The sequence below is a fragment of the Saccopteryx leptura genome, chromosome 2, assembly GCF_036850995.1.
Source record: "Saccopteryx leptura isolate mSacLep1 chromosome 2, mSacLep1_pri_phased_curated, whole genome shotgun sequence".
In the NCBI taxonomy this organism is placed as follows: domain Eukaryota; kingdom Metazoa; phylum Chordata; class Mammalia; order Chiroptera; family Emballonuridae; genus Saccopteryx; species Saccopteryx leptura.
In genome coordinates this window covers 300,464,679-300,480,915 of record NC_089504.1, presented here as the reverse complement: position 1 = coordinate 300,480,915, position 16,237 = coordinate 300,464,679, and the positions used below count along the sequence as shown (strand labels likewise).

General features: G+C 37.5%; 1 protein-coding gene across 4 annotated transcripts in view; it reads right to left on the bottom strand.

Moving 5' to 3' along the window:
• The window catches only part of PTPRZ1 (protein tyrosine phosphatase receptor type Z1), a 187,240-nt gene that overhangs the window by 112,842 nt on the left and 58,161 nt on the right, over positions 1-16,237 (bottom strand). For all 4 annotated transcript variants that reach the window (XM_066362561.1, XM_066362563.1, XM_066362564.1 and 1 more), the window contains exon 2: positions 11,269-11,334. In XM_066362561.1, the coding sequence (XP_066218658.1) occupies positions 11,269-11,334 (66 nt within the window). The remainder of the gene's footprint in view (positions 1-11,268; positions 11,335-16,237) is intronic.

The window sequence follows — 16,237 nt, the reverse complement described above, 5'->3', positions numbered from 1 at the left end:
GCCATAGGCAGCAAAGGGGAGAGTCCTGTGGCTTTAAATAATATCCTCCTTGAATTCTGTGTATGTACAAGACACTATTCTGAGCGCTGTGAGTACACTGAGGCATTGAATGAGGCAGGTACTAATACTAGCCATTTTACAGATGAGGAAGCAGAAGAGAAGTGTGGGCTATGGAGCCCATCTCTGAAGACAAACAGATTGTCATACCCCAGAGCTTGAACCTCATCAGACAAACCAGTGAAAGAATCCCCACTAAATCCTGCTTAGAATATGGCCAGGTCCATAATGTTCTTCTCACTGTGAACTCCCTATGAAGTCACGTTGTGATATTGATTATTCCTGTCTTCTTGGAACCCTCTTCCATTTCTGTAAAACTGTGAGAGTCTGTAAAACCTCCCCCTTCTCATACCTCTCTCTTTGGGTCTTTTTAAAAGTTATTATTAGTTCCTCTTCCCTTAGTTTACTAACATGTTGACGTTAATCTTGCCTAACATTCCTTAATGCAAAATAATTCAATACCTAAACATTTAAGTCACTGCCAATCAAAACATGGTATAAATTTTATTACCCAGAATTTTGAATAAGACAAGGATATCAATTAAATGAGAATTAATTCATGGGGCTCTAAGAATTATCTCATCATATTTCTAGTTCATTTTTTTTTCTTCAAATTAGAACAGAAAGTTTATTCAGGAAATCACAGAGGTAGAAGTGAGCTGTAGAAGAAGTGGGCCTAGGGAACAAGTTACAACAAAGGAAGGGCCCTTGAGGTTAGGAGGGAGAGAAAGAGATATGCATGCTGAGAGACAAAGGAAGGAGGGGAGATTGGGTGTGCTCTGTAGAGAGAGCCAACACATTCTCAGTTCTGTGTCCAATGGCAGGAAGAACATCTCAAGGGCTGGACCTCAGCCCTTTCCCTCTCACTACAGGTTAGCACAGCTACTCTCATTGCCTGGAACAAACTTTCACCTGTTAGCTTATTCAGTGCCTACTCATGCTTTATCTCAACTTAGAGTCCCCTTAAAGGAAGCCTTCCCTGAACCCCTGAAACTATGAAGGGGCCCCTAGACCTTGTGTCACCACAATCTACCATGAAGCATTTATCACTCTTTGTCATCATTGTTGTTGGCATGCTTCCATCCTTCATCGCACCCTGGAGTCTAGCACAGTGTCTGGCTCAGGTTTCAAATCCGGTATGTATTAGCTAATTAAACAAAGTGATCTAAAATCTTTAAACTTTCCTTAGTCAAAGACTATATAATAACATTCAGATAGAAGAAAAGTCAGGAAGTGATGAGAAGCTGAATCTTACATATTCTAAAACCTATTAACTGACCCTAAAATTTTTCTCAGGGATACAGTATATGAAGGCACTATATACATAAGTGCAACTGGTCTTCAAGAACAAACTTTTGGCTTTTTGGAAAAGTAAAACTACATGTCATCTGTGGAAAATGTGCTGTAGGCAGCTCACTCTTCCTAGAGATGCTCATGAAATATGAAGACAGGAAGCACATTTGAAAATACAGGTCACTTCATAAGAACTTGTTCTGAATATAAGAACTGAGTCACTTACTTATTTTTCATCTTTTTGCTCTTTGAAAATCTTTGGTGGAAAGAGTCAGAATGGAAAGAAAACATAGGAAGCTAACTAAAACTAAGCCTTGTAGTCAGTCTTTACTGAGTCATAAAATAGGAAGGTAACACAGGTCACCTTAAAATCATTGCAATGGTATTTTGCCTAGAAGCTAAAAACATTCAAATGAACTTTGTGTGACATTAACTGTGGAATAATCTTATATATTTTTTTAAAATTTTTTTTGAGATTTTATTCATTCATTTTTAGAGAGAAAGGGAGAAAGAACGGGGAGGAGCAGGAAGCATCAACTCCCATACGTGCCTTGACCAGGCAAGCCCAGGGTTTCGAACCGGCAACCTCAGCGTTCCAGGTTTAATCTTATATTTTTTAAAAACCATCAAATATTCCTTTCACTTTTGCTGAAATATGTAGTTCATAAACTAAAGCACGCCAGAGAAAAGAATAGTGAGATTAAAAAAGTTCCAAACAAGAACAGTATACGTAGACATGAAACCCAGAACTGTGAGCATAGACAGAGGAAAAGCAGACACATTTCCCAGTTTGAACTGCAAGAACTTGTCCCAATTCATTCAAGACTTAGTAGATGCTACTTGAAGGGTAGGCTGGACTATAGAATTTTAATTTTACTCATGGCAGAATACTCACTTGTATGTAATTTTACCATTGGATAAATTTAGCTATGGTAATTTAATTAGGATGCTATTCTACAGCTGCATCCTTTATTTGTTTTTAATTCTATACTAAATGACAGTTGCAGAGAAATACATTCTGAGATTCAGATCATGTAAGTGAACTCTGTTCAGCCTCTACAATGAGGCATACTCTAGTGATCATATTTTAGCCTTGGAAATATTTGCCCAGAACATAAATCTTAGCTAAACTCTTAAAAAATATACAGATGACAGGAAATACCTGTCCATACTATGCATTCAAGTAAGTCAACGCCTTCTAAATCCTTTTGTGAGATTATCATCTACGCCCAGACTTGTGCAATCTGTTTGGGCTCAAGTTAAAGACACTGTCTAATTATAATCACTTAGAGTTGCAATGAACTTGTTCAGAGAGCTTTCCTACAACATGTATTTGATCCATGAGCAATTAAAGAGGGCATTAACAAAAAGTTTTAACAAATCACAAAACAGAAATACAGAGCAGTTCAGGAGAGTGGTGAGTCTGTGCATCAGTGGTGTCTTCAGAGCCTGATTCTGAGTGCTCTCTGCTCTGATCAACTCTTTGGAATGTCTTCTCCTTGTGACTCAGCCAAGCAGAGACTCGACATTTTCACTGGTGAAAATCCAAAGCTGTAGCTCTTATCCAACTACCTTGCCTTTCTCAGCTAAAACTAACCTAAGTAAGTTGAAAACCTTTTGCTTCAATATACTTGTTAAGAATAATTAACTTAATACACACAGCATACAATAAATAAATGGTGAACGTCGCCTGCCTTCTTTGGCTTTCCACAGTCCCATCCTCACAGGTAACTATCTCCAATGGCTGGTGTGTGTCTTCCCAGGCCTTTCGTCAATGTTCACATAGTTTTTTTTACAGAAATGAGATGCTTCTATACAAAGAGTTCTGGACTTGCTTTTTCACTCTTAAATCGGAAATGATAAATGAACAGTGTGTTAAATATAAGTAGTTATAAATTGAAGAAGAAAATCATATGTTAAAAATGTGATCTTGATTCTAGAAGCAAAAAAAGCCAGAAATCTGCCACTGTTCTACCTGGATTCAGATTTGTTTTCTGAGTTATAGTTGGCTCACCTTCTCCTAGGTTAAGAGAAATAAAACATCACCCCTAACTATGTCTGAACATAAGTGCCAAACATAGAACCACACTGTACACAACTTAATATTATAGCTCTTCAGTTTGTTGTAAGAAGTGTCTTCAACAAGATAAACTGTTATGCATGAAACTAGGATTAAGTGTAATCAAACTACAATTTACCTCAGCTATTCATCAATTAGTTAAATTTAAAAATCTTAAAATTAATTTACTTTGAAATTTTATCCAGGCAGTGCTTTTCATTTTCTAGGTGGAATAATAAACATAGAGACTGAAGATACCATCAACCTTTAACTACTTGTATTAAAAATAAATACTTCTTTATATACTTATTGGCATGGAGATACTATGTAGACAGAAAATTCTACTCAAGGTAACAGAATCAATTTAGTATTTAAAACCTCTGTCCTTCAAGGGTATTCAGCCAACTGTCTAATAGTGACATCTGTATGGCCTTTCTTACTTGTATCCAATGCAACTTTTTACCTAAAATTTTAAAGATATCTAGGTTTTAAGAACTTGAGAACATATCAATAAAAAAATTTCAATTTAAAGTTGCTGTGAAGTTCAGTGAAAAAAAAACCAGACTGTTTTCAAAAGCCGAGGGAATAAAGACTACATTTCAATAGTGACACTTCTAAGCGTGAGGCAGTGGAAGTCCATCTGTTTCTGATGATCCTCATTGCTTGAAGTTGCGGCAGTCTGACTCCGCAAACATAAAGATCTGAATGTCTCATATGATAATCAGAGTTATGTGTTCAAGAAAGTAAAAAAAGATCAAGTAACTTAGTTTTTATTCTCAGTGAACTCTCTTTCTTTAGACATTGTCAGAGAAAATTTTAGGTTACCAGAAAGAAGAAAATTCACTTTCTGAAACCCTTAAATGAAATGAAGTTAGTAAGAACTAGATTTTGGTGCTGACGTTCCCAGATTGACCGACCAATCACTCTTCTGTCTCAGCGTGACTAACACGCCTTGCTCCCATCCTATAATAACTTTAAAAATGGCCTGTCTATAGTATTTATCAACCTTGTCATTTCTCAGCAATTTATAGCATACATCCTAAATAGAGAAGTTGTTTTTAACCTATGTAAAAATAACAGAACTCAAAAAGTAAAATCTCTTCCAGCCTCTATTTCTCCACCCATCTGGTAGCCAGCAGAAATTTTCCCATCATTTCTTCACATGCTGTAACTGTTTCATAAACAACCTTAACTTAAGTGATTTCATTTCAATAATATTCTGTGTGTGTGTGTGTGTGTGTGTGTGTGTGTGTGTGTGTGTGTGTGATAGAGAGATAGAGATAGATAGGAAGGGAGAGAGATGAGAAGCATCAACTTGTAGTTGTGGCACTTTAGCTGTTCATTGATTGTTTTCCCATATGTGCCTTGATCAGGGGAAGCTACAGCTGAGCCCGTGATCCCTTGCTAAAGTCAGCAATCTTGGGATTTAAGCCAGCGACCATGGGGTCATGTCTGTGATTCCACATTCAAGCTGGCGACCCTGCACTCAAGCTGGTGAGCCTGCGCTCAAGCCGGAGGAGACTGCACTCAAGTCAATAACCTTGGAATTACAAACCTGGGTTCTCAGTGTCCCAGGATGACACTCTATCCACTGAGCCACCACCTGGGCACCATCACCTGGTCAGGCTCAATAATATTCTTAAAAGTTGATGGTAAAGCAATGAGCTCTCCTAAAGACAAATGTTATAATGTTCTTAGTAATTTTTAATAGAATTCTGTATGTACAAACATTCATAGCAAGTCCTCTCTTCTGAGATTGCAGCTAATCTGACACATTTACAGGATAACAATACATGAAGGAACAGAAAATCACAGTTCAACAAGATAAACTGTTATGCATGAAACTATGATTAAGTGTAATCAAACTACAATTTACCTCAGCTATTCATCAATTAGTTAAATTTAAAAATCTTAAAATTAATTTACTCTGAAATTTTATCAAGGCAGTGCTTTTCATTTTCTAGGTGGAATAATAAACATAGAGACTGAAGATACCATTAACCTTTAACTACCTGTATTAAAAATAAAAAAAGGGAAGCCCTGGCCTGTTGGCTCTGTGGTAGAGCATTGGCCTGGTGTGTGGAAGTCCTGGGTTCAATTCCTGGCCAGGGCACACAGGAGAAGCACCCATCTGCTTCTCCACCTTTCCCCCTCTCCTTTCTCTCTATTTCTCTCTTCCCCTTCAGAAGCCAAGGCTCCACTAGAGCAAAGTTGGCCCAGGTGCTGAGGATGGCTCCATGGCCTCTGCCTCAGGTGCTAGAATGGCTCCAGTTGCAACAGAGCAATGCCCCAGATGAGCAGAGCATTGCCCCTGGTGGGCATGCCGGGTGGAACCTGGTTGGGCGCATGCAGGAGTCTGTCTGACTGCCTCCCTGCTTCTCACTTCAGAAAAATACCAAAAAAAAAAAAAAAAAAAAAAAGAAAGAAATTAAAAAAAAAGAGAGAGAGAATAAACTTTATAGTAAATAATCCACATTTTAAGTGCTTGGCTTTGGTGTAATTTTCTTGGGAGAGATGCATTCATTTGGATAAAGATTGATTTGTTTTCTTTTTGATGCTCTAGGAATTCAGACAAAATAATAATCTGTAGGCAGTTTGAACTCAGCAGTTGAAAAATGTCCTCATCTGAAACATCCTCTTTTGAGCCCTACCACACCTCCCCCATGATGAAAAATGATATTTTTTAATGACTCTATATCCTTTTGATCCCCGAAAGGAGCTGATGCCAACAGTCCTCAAGTTATAAACAACTTGATTGTAAAGCAAAGAATTGGGGAGCATCTGAGATCTTGCTCCCCAGCATATGTCCTCATTTTGGCTCAGATAAACTCTTACAAAACTCTCCACAGTTTTGAATGTTTCTTATACTGACATCTAATTAGCGTAGTCAGCAGGATTTCAAAGAAGCCCACCCAGAACCACCCAGCAGCCTTGGACCTGGCGCTAGGTACAAGCAGGGGTCCACTGTGCCCCACCGGCTCCTGCTTCACATTGGGTAAACTGGGGTGAGTTTCATTGAAATTTTGGGCCTCCTTGCAGCAGACCACGACTTTATTTGGACTAGTCTTGGAAATTCCTCAAGGTGAATAAGGGTTGAGATAACCCAGAGAAAACAAACAAACACCAAAATGGGTTGTTGCTTTTAATTTTGGCTTTTTAATTGGATTGCTCACTGTGAGCCTGAACAAAATCTTTGCTGGTTAAACGAGACACTGAACCCTTCTAGCTCTGAAAGAGAAAGGACACTTGCTTCACCAGCCTGAGAAGCCAATGGGGTTTCGGCAGTTGTCTCAGAACCCCGTTCTGAAGGGGTGAAGGTGGGTACCAGGAACGTCCAGTGCAGTAACACTGCTGATCCTGGAGAAGCCAGCGGGAGCCCCAGGGAGAAGGACAGGGTGCCCTGGAATGGGTTCCCCCGAGAGGGGCCCATGCCTTGGAAAGCTTCCATGTGACAGCTAACTGCAGATCTCAAAATTAGCATGGGAAATCATGCTTTGAAGGCCTACAAGCCCACCACAGTCAGCCTCCCATTAATGCCTGAATGGCCAAGAGGAGTATTATTTGACACTTCTAAATTAAGTTCTGTGCACACAATTAGAAAAAGCTAGCAGTAAAATTAGACATAAAGACTAGAAAATATATTTCATTGGTCTCTAGAAGCTTCAAAAAAAGGATTTCAAGAAATAGAACAACCTATGACATCATTTAGGTGACAACCTGATTCTTTTAGGTATTAAAAATAGCTTTCCTTATTTTAAAAGGAGTAAGGTCATTTGGAACTTGAGTTGTCAAAGACAGACACAAACTGTAAAAAGCCTTCAAAACAAAATTTGAATTCAACTGTTCTCTGTGTCTGTTTGGGTATGTCTATACTGTATATGCGTATTATAAATATGAGATAATTTTCTACCTCCAGATGGCATAACATTAATTTAAAGGCAAGCGCTTGAAAAAATTGAGTGTTCTATAATTCTCAGAAAAATAGAAATGAACTCAAATATTTTTCAAGTTCAGGTGATCTAAGATTAACCCTTAGTAAATGAAAGCTAGCTTAAGTCATTGAGAAAAAAATAAACAAATAACTATGCATTCTTTATGCATAGACTCTTCCATAAGGGTCTATGCATAGACCTTCTGGCTTCTCTACAGCTGCCATGTAAATGCACAATCTATTAAAAGGAAGAGCTCTGTGGCTTCCTCTATGGTAACAGGAAACACACTGTGGAATATTCATTGGTAAGTGTTGTCTTTTCCTGACCTGATGAGGCTCACCCAGCTGCTTAAAGACCTTGGTCTGATGGAAAACACACAACACTACACTCCATCAGTCAATGCAGGCACAGTCACCTAGCTGGTGGCTCTCTCTCTCCCTAGGCCATAGGTCTTCCGTTTTCTGATTCTAAGTTTCGGGAGAAAGGAGGATACATTAAAGCTTGTCTTTAACATTTTACTCATACCTGGTGAATTTTTGAGTTCTGTCTTGAAAGATTTATTGTCTAGAGGGAAATAACCTGCTTTCAGTTCTACCTCTAATCTAAAAAGTTAGTTGTAAAAAAACTAAACCAGGATGATTTTAATCCTATGAACACGTCTCTATGTGTCAAGTTTTCTACATGAGTTATATATATATTACTTTTCATCCACAGCAGAAACTATCCAAACAGCAACAGAGTGTGAACTTTTAAAATATGGCTTATGATATGCTTAGCAGTTAAAGGTCAAAAATATAAATGTAGCTTGACCAGGCGGTGGCGCAGTGGATAGAGAGTTGACCTGGGACGCTGAGGACCCAGGTTTGAAACTTCAAATACGCCAGCTTGAGCGCAGGCTCAACCAGCTTGAGCACAGGGTCACTGGCTTGATAGTGGGATCATAAACATGACCCCATAGTCACTGATTTGAGCCCAGAGGTTGCTGGCTTGAGCAAGGGGTCACTGTGCAGCTGGAGTCTCCCCAGCTGCCTCATCAAGGCATGTTTGGGAAAGCAATCAACGAACAACTAGGGTGCCACAAGTTGATGCTTCTCATCTCTCTCCCTTCCTGGCTGTCTCTCTGTTTCTCTCTCTCTGGCTAACCCCCTCCCCCATATATATATAAAATATATATCATATATATCACCAGCGAAAACATGGACAAATTTAATTCTCATGAAAAACTTCTTGGAAAAAAGTTTATACTGGAAGCATCATTCCCAAACTACTACTAGTGATATCTAAATAAATCTTTTAAAAAGATAACGTACATTAAATAGTGACATCAGTAGATATTTTCCAGAAGAACCAGAGGGCTGTCCATTGTGATGTTATCTTCCAAGGTTATAAACACACTCAAGCTTTCAGAATTTTTCCTAACACATTTTTCACAATTATCAGGGGACAAAAATGAGCGGTAACTTAATGGGTTACAGCTGTCAGATATAAAGTTACAAAGCATAAAAATGTGTTAAAATATAACAATATAATACTTTATTATATTAGTTAACAAACTTACAACCTGGAGTATAAAAAATTAATTATCCACTTTTTAATACTAGTTATCCATGTCTATCATTTTTATTCAGTTAACCATTCTGTCAAGTAATATTGATTTATCATAAAGCCTTCAAAACCTTAATTCAAACCCTATTGTTTGGTGTAATTGAAGACATTAAGTGATCAGAAAAATATAAATTAAAAATGAGATTCTAAGTTTTGTCAATCAAATTGACCAAATTAAAAAATAGTATTAAGAAAATGTGAGAAAATGAATAAATTAACAAAATTTTCTGAAATTAATTTGGCTACACAAATTCTTTTTTTTTGAGAGAGAGAGAGAGAGAGAGAAGGGAGAAGCGGGAGGCATCAGCTTGTAGTAGTTGCTTCCTATGTGTGCCTTGACCAGGCAAGCCCAGGGTTTCAAACGGGTGACCTCAGCGTTCCAGGTCGACACTTTTTTTATCCACTGTGCCACCACAGGTCAGGCTTGGCTACATCTATTCTTATAAACATTTAAGCCCTTTGATGTAATAATACTTTTTATTAAAGTCCATTTTTCTTAAAAAACAAATATGTCAAGTAACTACAGTTTGAAGATGTTTATTTTACTGGGTATGTAGTAGCAAACTATTTAAAATAATAATTTATTTTAAATAATTAAAAGTGGCATAGAGATATGGGTAATTTTGGTTTTTATATATTTTTCAGGATTTTAAATATTAAAAATAAAAAACAAGTATTCCTTAGATATACAGTTATAATTATAAATGCATAAATTAAGGGCAGGTTCTCCCATATAAGATCACACAGATCTATCTCATACTTATCTGCCAGTAATTCACTGTATAGATATGCCTTAATTATCATAGTTAATTTTTTTCTCTAATGAATACCTTGATTATTTCCCATGTTGTAATTTAACTCATTTTATAAATAGCTAATAGAAATTAAAATCTTGATTTCAGTGACAATTAAACAAAACAAATTAAAACAAAATGCCATTTTTAAAAGTATCAAAGTAAAGATTTAAAAAATGCCAATTATCAATTCTGGCTAGCATTCACTGGGTTTGTCCCTTATAGTATATAGCAGTATAACCTCTCTGTAAGATAATTAGGCAACATCAAAAATTTTGAAAGCTTTTAAATTTTTTCTACTCAGTAATTGTATATCAAATATTTGCTAATAAAGAAATGACAATATTACAAAAAATGCTTATATTAATCTATTTTTATAGTAGCTTTTATATCAAAAAGTAATGAATGGTTAAAAATAAAACATGATAATCAACACGAATCATCATTGAAATGATGAAATGCTGAAAAATAATTTCTAGAGTAATTTGGATGTATAACGCTGTGTATGAAATAGGCAAACATAATAGAATAAAAATTGGCTTGAAAGTAATATACCAATTTGTTTAGTGGATATCCTTAGAAGTAGTTAAGTATAATTTTTATAGTCTTCTTTGTACTTGACTGTATTTTCTACTCAAATATTTACTACTTTTAAAGGAAGAGTAAAAAAACATAAGATGCATGCTTATTTACAAAAGCCATGCTGCTGTTCCCTTTCATCTGTAAAATAAAGTTCAAATTGGCTAGGTTCATGTTAAAGCACTTCTAATCTGCTTCCGTCTTGTCAACCCAATCTTATTGCTAATGAGCTCCAACTCCACCGCTCAGCACTGTCCCAGACGGTTGCCAGGAATGTTCTGGGCCAGCTAGACGCCACCCAGGCTCTTCTGACCAGGCCTGGAGCTTCTCTCCCCTCGGATTTCCAGTCATGGTTTCTGGCTGTAACCATTTTATGCCAACTTCAGATAGTCATGATGCTCTAAGCAAGTCTGGCACTCTACAAAACCATTTCAGACCCTGATTCCAATGAATGCAGCAAATATTGGTGGGATTTCTGCTCTTAGAGGGGTCTTCCTTCTTCATCAATATTTGTTCAATGAATAAAAAAACCACCATTATGATCATAACTGCAACCAACATTTCTTGAGAGTTTTCTGTTTATAAGAAGGCACTCTTCCAATTTCATTTATCTCACTTAACAGCTAGAATAATCCTCCATTTCAAAGATGAAAAAAGTGAGCGTCAGGTAGTCTATGCATATTTCCCAAGAAAATACAGCCACTGTGGGCGTGGGATTCAAATCCAGCTCTATCTGATACCCGTATCTCTACACTAACAGAGGTGCTTATAGAAAGTCCACTAGAAATCATATTGTACAAAACATATTTTTATTAATTAATCTAAATGAATATCAACATAGCTAAGTTAAAGAGATGTGTTATGTTACACAGTTTCCTCTTCTATATAAAAAGAAATAAAAAGCCAATACAATTTTCTTCTTCAATTCATTATACAACAATATGCTTACCTGTATAGGACCATCCAATCTCTTCAACAAGTTTCCTCTGTTGTCTGTAGTATCCATAAGCCCAATCTATAACCAAGAAAAACCAATTGATCAATATGTAGGAAAACATGTGTCTAAATTTTTTTTTAATATAAGATAACCAAATCTTATCACGAAAGGTTCCTGATCGCTCCTTTCCATGTCACCTCCCAATGTCTCTTGCCGACCCAACCACCACCATTATAGACTCCATTGTTCCTCTTTTTATAGATAGTATAAATTCTAGGGGTCATATTTAAAGAAGGCTGAAGTTCACACAGGGACAAAGCACATATTCTGAGTAAAGCAGGAGCAATTTAGAGGGGTTTATCTTAAAGAGAGATTGGGGTCAGAAAGGACAGCTTGCCTGATCAGTGCTGGCACAGGGAATAGAGTGTAAACCTGGAACATTGAGGTCCCAGGTTTAAAACCCTCAGGTGGCCAGTTTAAGCACAGGCTCATCCAGCTTGGGCATAGGCTTGCCCTTGCCAACTTGAGCACCGGGTCACTGGCTTGAGTGTGGGATCATAGACATGATTCCATGGTCATTGGCTGAAGCCCAAAGATTGCTGGTTTGAAGCCCAAGGTCACTGACTTGAGCCCAAGGTCACTGGCTTAAGCAAGGGGTCACTACTTCAGCTTGAGCTCTCCCACACAAAACAGATTATGAGAAACAATCAATGAACAACGAAAGTGACACAACTATGAGTGCATGCTTCTTATCTCTCTCCCTTCCTGTCTTTCTTATTTCTCTTGTCTTCTCTTCATATTTTTCTTACCATTCCCTAAGACTAATATTTACAATCCTATTGATTAGCAGTACTTCTGGGTTTCCAAAAACCCAAGTCTTATTTGTAAATGACTCTAAGATACCCAGAGGTTCTCCTGTTTTCAAAGTTTGATTCTTTTACAACAAAAAAGTAAATTAGATGCCTTGAGAAAGTGGGGATTTAAATATATATATTTTAGCTGGGAAAAAGGTTATTTTAGACAGTGTAGGTAAATCTGTCCCTTGAAGAAACACAGATACTTGAGCCTGGTAAAACTGTGGAAAGCTTAGTGCTTCCTAAAGCTTTGAAAGCCTCATGTCTAGAGAGAGAAGCTCTAGATTTGGAATGTGGGGAAAGATATAGAAAGGAAAGTGGGTAGAAGCCTGTGAAATTGTGATTTATAATAAGAAATATATATTTGGTCTTCATCCCTGTCTCTGGCACAGAGCTTCTAAAACCTTGGAATTTCTTGAGTATAGAGAGCTACAAACATGTGTCTTATGTTATGTTAATGAGGTGACTCTTGGACACCCACCAACTGAGGGGTTGTCATGGGTACTACCTGGTGATGAGAGGGTTGGAACTTTCGGACACCTTCTCACCAAACCTCTGGGGAGAGAAGAGGAGCTTGAGGCTGAACCAACTGCCAATGGTCAATGACTTAATCAAACATACCTATGTAATGAAACCACCATAAAAACTCGAAAGAAGAGGGTTTGGAGGACTTCCATGTTGGAGATGATCCCAGGTGGTGAACACATGGCGATTTGGGGAGAGTGGTGCAGGTGGAGAGGGCATGGAAGCTTTGAGCCCTTTCCCCATACCTGAACTATGCAACTCTGCCATCTGCCTGTTCCTGGGTCATATGCTTACATAATAAACTAGCGATCTAGTTAGTAAAAAGTTTCTCTAAGTTTCGTGAGCCACTCGAGCAAATCAATAAAACCCAAGGAGTGGATGGTTGGATCCTCTAATCTACAGCTCGCTGGTCAGAGGCATAGGTGAAAACATGGTTTAGTGACTGGTGTTTGAAGGGGTGAGGACAATCTTGTAGGACTAAGCCTATAGGATCTGATGCTGTCCTATTTAGATGGTGTCAGATTTGAGTCAAATTGTAAGACACCTACCTCATTGGTGTCCAAGAATTTTTGATGTAGGAACCCCCTTATTCCACATGTACAAATAGGTAACTTTTAAAACCAAAGTCTCATTCTGCATAGTTCAAAATTTTGCCATGCCTGCACCCAGGAAATGGGGATTGTTTGACTCATCCTCCTTCTTGTACCATTGTTCTTTACACTCAAAGGAGCAAAAAATTATCAGATTTGTATAAGATCATGAAAGATTTTGAATACACAAAGCAATCCTGAGAAAAAAGAACAAAGCCAGAGGTATCATACTACCTGACTTCAAATTGTACTATAGAGCTACAATAATCAAAACAGCATGGTACTGGCAGAAAAACAGACACACAGAGCAATGGAACAGAATGGGGAGCCCAGAAATAAAACCGCATATATGTGGGCAAATAATTTTTGACAAAGGAGCCAAAAACATATAATGGAGAAAAGAAAGCCTCTTCAATAAATGGTGCTGGGCAAGTTGGAAAGGTATATGCAAATAAACAAATAAACAAACAAATAAATAAAACTAAGTTACAGTTTGTCTCCATATATAAAAATTAATTCAAAACGAATCAAAGACCTAAATATAAAATCTGAAAATATAAATTAAATAGAAGAAAACATTGACACTAAACATATGAACCTTGATCATAGAAAGCATTTTATAAATTTGACTCCAAAGTAAGAAAAGTAAAGGCAAAAATACATTAATGAACTATATCAAGCTAAAAAAGCTTCTGCACAGCAAAAGAAACTGATAACAAAACAAAAAGGCAACCTTCTAAATGTGAGATGAAATATACAAACAGCAACTTCTACAAGTGGTTAATATCCAAAATATAAAAAGAACTCATACAACTCAATACCAAACAATGTAATTAAAAATTGGGCAGACAACCTGAATAGACACCTCTTCCTAGAAGACATACAAATGACCAACAGATATATGAAAGGATATCCAACTCTATTAGCTATTAGGGAAATGCAAATCAAAACTGTTAGATAGGCCGTTAGCTAGTTATTAAGGGAAAAAATAGTAGTCAGAAGAAGGAGTCAAATATTAAAGTTTAATAAACATCTTATTGAGCTCAATCAAATTGCTAGAAGGCTAGAAACAGTCACAGGCCCAATTGCACATTTCAGGAATCCATTGTGTCCTTAGGATCCATTGTGCCTCAGGCCTCAGGACTCAGGTTTGGGAGGAATCTCCCCAAGGCACTGCTGGCCAGGTGCTGGCAGGGGAGGTGTTTCTATGATTGCACTATAAGCACTGCACAGGAAGCCAGAATAGTGACCACAGAGGCTTGTCAGTCCAGCCAAGAAGAGGATCTGATTGGTCACTGGGAGGAATCAATGCAAGCCCACAACATTTTAAAGAAACTGATTGGTTTGTTTAAGTAAAGCTATTCCTTCTCAGCCTGAAAATATATGCTGGCAGCAAGACAGTCTCCTAAGTAAAAGCTCTGATCAGCGCCTGGACTGAACTGAGTTTTGATATTGGCTAAATCGGTGCAGAGTATGTGGACTTTGGTTTTTATACTGGACTTAATGAAGATAAGTCGAAACTTTTTTTTTTTCTTGGCAAACAGGGAGATAATACATTGGGAACCTGTGAACAACTTTCTATATAAACTCTGAATAAACTTTACTACAATAGCCTGAGCTGCTCCAAGTGCAGGTTTTATAAGATGCTTTTTATACTACACCATACATGAACCCCACCAGAACCAGCTTCAGAATCAATTCAAAACTACAATGAGATATCACTGCACACCTTTTCGAATGGCAATTATCAATGAGACAAGTAATAACAATTGTTGGAGAAATTGTCAGGGAAAGGCATTCCCTGCTGATAAATGTAGACATCCACCATGGAAAACAGTTTGGTGGTTCCTCAAAAAATTAAAAATATAGTTACCATACGACCCAGTGAGCCCTCTTCTTAGTATATACATAAAAAATGGAGAACATTTATTTGCAAAGACACCTACACCCCCGTGTTCACTGCAGCATCATCATTCACTGTGGCCAAGACATGGAAAGTGTCATTAGATAGAAGGCTGGATGAAGAAGATGTAGTACATATATGCTATGAAATACTACTCAGCCATAAGAAAATATGAAATACTGTTATTTGTGACAACATGGATGGACCTTGAGAATATTATGCTAAGTGAAATAAATCAGTCAAAAAAAGTTTACAACCATATGATTTGACTATACGTGGGATATAAACCTGAAACTCATAGACATTGGCAACAGCATGGTGTTTACCAGAGGGAAGGGGATGAGGATGGGAAGGTAAAGGAGGCCAAATATATGGTGACAGAAGATTGTCTGATACTCGGTGGTGGGCACACAATGCAACATACAGATCATGTATCATAGAGATGTACCCTGAAAACTATATGATCCTCGTAACCAATGTCACTCCAATAAATTTAATTTAAAAATACTTATAGTATGGTGACCAAAATGGCCTTAAAGTTCCCCTCAGATTGAATAAACTTTGGCCTGACCTCTTTCCGACTCTACTAGAGTTTAGAATACTTGTAAGTATATATTCTCCCTCTGTTCCTTTGAGATGTAAATCATTCTTCACAGGGCAGTTTTACAACCAGAAATGTATTCAGAAGGACGTGGGAATCATCTCTTTGAAATGTAACCATCAAAGTAGATAGCACCCTCATCTCCCTGTTTCTGGAAGAGGGTAAAAGCCTAACTTCACTGGGGTGCCTGCTTCAAGTTGTGAAAACTATCCCCTTGCTGTAAGGTTATACATTAATTTTTTCCTTTAGATATCGCCAATTAGGAAACACAGATGGTCTATGATTTCCCCCTTAATACCTGGCAGTACTTTCCCATTGTGGCTCAGTCCAACCTTTAAAAACCTTACTGTCTGTCTCTGCTTTAGTGCAGTTGACTTCAGACTGAATTCTGGCTTCTCTTCCAGCTGCAATAGATTTGAATAAAGTATTCCTTGCTGTTTAACCTTGTCTGGGACAATTTTGTTTTGGTAACAGGTATACCACATGTTATTTATCCATTCATCAACTG